Consider the following 2,599-nt stretch of genomic DNA (forward strand, 5'->3'; position numbering starts at 1 on the left):
ACTGCAGCTTCACAGAAATATTTCTGTGAACTTGTACTTCTGGTAAAGGGAGAACGTCTGTGTGTTTATATCTGCTTAGTGTGCTGCTCTTGGTTCCTGTGCTGTGTTCACGTCCCCGCTGCAGATCAGCAGCAGTTTAATCGATCCGTGGAGCCTCCAAGACATCAGAGGTCAACGTGTTGCCGTGTCGTCCAGCAGCTCTGACGTGTTGAAGGCTGTGAACTGATGAATGTTTCATTGTGACAGCAGAAAGCAGCAGCAGGAGCCAAGGACACGCTAATGAGCAGAAGCCTTCAGAGCTTCAGCTTGGTGGAGCTGATGTCTGATGCAGATCAGAGTTCAGGCTTCATGTCACCTTGTCGTGTATCTGAGGAGCCACTCGGGAACTTGACCCGAGTCACGTTCCATCGGCTTATATTTCAGACACGAGCTGTCTGGAGCCACTAATGCAGCGTCCAGTTCTAACTACAGAACCCGGGCCGCTGGACGCTGAGCCGTGGTTCTGGTTCCAACAGCAGCTTCATGAGATTGTTTCCAAAGAGCAGAGGTGGGAAGTCACAAAGTACAAATACTTCTTTACTTAAGTACATTCTGTACTTGAGTATGAATGTTTCTGACGACTTTCTACATGTGAACACTAACATCTGGACTTTCTGCTCCTGACTCGGTTCAGACGTCTTTATGTTTCCCAGCAGTGAAGCTCAGCACAGCCTGCCAGAGGCTGTTCAGCACTGCTGGACTGATGTTCAGACCCAAAAGGGCCCGTCTCCATCCAGAGAACTCTGAGAACCAGCTTCTGCTAAGGCTCAGTAACAGATGGTGTTGAAGAGACGAGTGTTTCCATGACGATGTTTAATGTTCATCGTTTCTCTGAGAACAGTTGTAGGGTTTGGGTTAGGGTTTGGGTTTGGGTTTGGGTTAGAGTTAGGGTTGTCCTGCTGTGAGCTCCAGACGGTCAACATTCATCCTGACTCCTGTACGTCAGTAAAGGTCTGAACCTGCAGCTTCACACTTCTACCTGAGTAAAGCAGCTGAGTCAGTACTTCTACTGGTACCAGTCTGTTTGTACACAGAGTCCTTCTGCCAAAGAGGGTCATTCACAACAAACACATGTGGGGTTCTGCAAAGAACCGGAACGAGTTCACAAACAAGTGCAATTAGACCATAAACACAGAGAACAAGTCATTTCCATCAAAGCTCAGTGATGATCAGCTGGTGCTGATGGAGGCTGGCAGGAGGTTCTGACCCGACTCTTCAGCACAGGGAGAAGCGTCGGCAGTTGATGTTCATCTTTGTGACTCCGATGAGCCTCAGCGGCGCCGACAGTCCGAGACCCGGCGACGCCGGACCTTCACAGAGCAGCTCAGACAGCTGGTCCTGCTCCTCCAGACTGCAGGTGGCGTCGTTGAGCATCCGGCGGTGCTGCTGACACGCCTGGTCCACCTTCAGCCTGCTGATGTCATCGCGCAGAGCCATCAGCTGACGGGCCAAGAGCTGGTCCTGCAGCTGCATGTCTGACTGGAAACAGCACAGAGATGCACTGGGAACCAGTTTAAACAGGCTCAGACCTACTGGGAACCAGTTTAAACAGGCTCAGACCTACTGGGAACCAGTTTAAACAGACTCAGACCTACTGGGAACCAGTTTAAACAGATTAAGACCTACTGGGAACCAGTTTAAACAGGCTCAGACCTACTGGGAACCAGTTTAAACAGACTCAGACCTACTGGGAACCAGTTTAACAGGATCAAACCTACTGGGAACCAGTTAACAGAAAAGAGAAGAACTCACCAGTTCTGTCCGGAGCCAGCTGAGAGCTTCATCCATGTTCTTGAATCCCTTCAGTGGACCTGAGGTCAGTTTGCACTGAGTCGCAGTTGCTTCCATCTTCTCGTCTTGCTGATCGATCCGGATCGGTTCTGATCCAGCTCCAGACTCCAGCCGAGCTTTCCACTCCAGGTACGAAGGCCTCCTGGTCTCCAGCCGTAACTTCTCCGTCAGGGCCTTCAGATTCAGGAGGTGGTCGTCTGCAGGTGGATCTCCAGCGTCTGTTTCCATGACGACGTGAGGAGCTGAAGGTTTGTCCATCGTCGTCTTCATCAGCTGCTGCCTCCTTCCTGCTTCTCTTTCACTCGTTTGGAAAATCTGTTTGGAGGATTTTCTGATGCTGCAGAGGAGAGAAGAAGCAGCGTTTAGAAGATCCCCAGACCCCTGGTGGTCCTCTGGTCAGGCTCTATGTCTCAGACGCTCCTTCAGCCGCTTTGGATCACAGCATGCTGTTACAGCATCACAGGATTTTCATCTGAGCGAAAACAAAGCGTTTCCATGGAAACCACACAAGCTGTAAGTGAATCAGCAGTTTCCAGCCTGACGTGGTTCTGGGATGTGGGTCAGACTGGAGCCGCTACAGACGGTTCATCTGAGCAGCCGCAACGCCGTCAGGTCCAGCTTCAGCCGTCTGGAGCCGCTGGATAGGATGAATACAGATCATGTGATCCGGTCTCTGATCAACATTCAGGCGATCGGTCGCTGATCGAACCGTGTCGGTCCTGATTGGACCGTGTTGCCCCTAATCGGACCGTGTCGGTCCTGATCGGAC

General features: G+C 51.4%; 1 protein-coding gene across 1 annotated transcript; it reads right to left on the minus strand.

The window, feature by feature from the left end:
• Nucleotides 1-915: 915 nt before the first annotated feature.
• fam167ab (family with sequence similarity 167 member Ab) lies at nt 916-2,088 on the minus strand. Its single transcript, XM_008296195.1, has 2 exons — nt 1,792-2,088; nt 916-1,518 (listed from the first exon to the last, which is right to left on the minus strand). The coding sequence occupies exons 1-2, from the start codon at nt 2,086-2,088 to the stop codon at nt 1,255-1,257; spliced, it is 561 nt and encodes a 186-aa protein (XP_008294417.1). The 3' UTR covers nt 916-1,254.
• Nucleotides 2,089-2,599: the final 511 nt, after the last annotated feature.

This window comes from Stegastes partitus, unplaced genomic scaffold, assembly GCF_000690725.1.
Source record: "Stegastes partitus isolate 25-593 unplaced genomic scaffold, Stegastes_partitus-1.0.2 Scaffold1109, whole genome shotgun sequence".
NCBI classification, from domain to species: Eukaryota; Metazoa; Chordata; class Actinopteri; family Pomacentridae; genus Stegastes; species Stegastes partitus.

Coding starts and splice junctions, on each gene's coding strand:
- fam167ab (XM_008296195.1), bottom strand. CDS start 2,088: ATGGACAAACCTTCAGCTCCTCACGTCGTCATGGAAACAGACGCTGGA. Junction 1,519..1,791: donor GCTGGCTCCGGACAGAACTG/GTGAGTTCTTCT, acceptor TGCTGTTTCCAG/TCAGACATGCAGCTGCAGGA.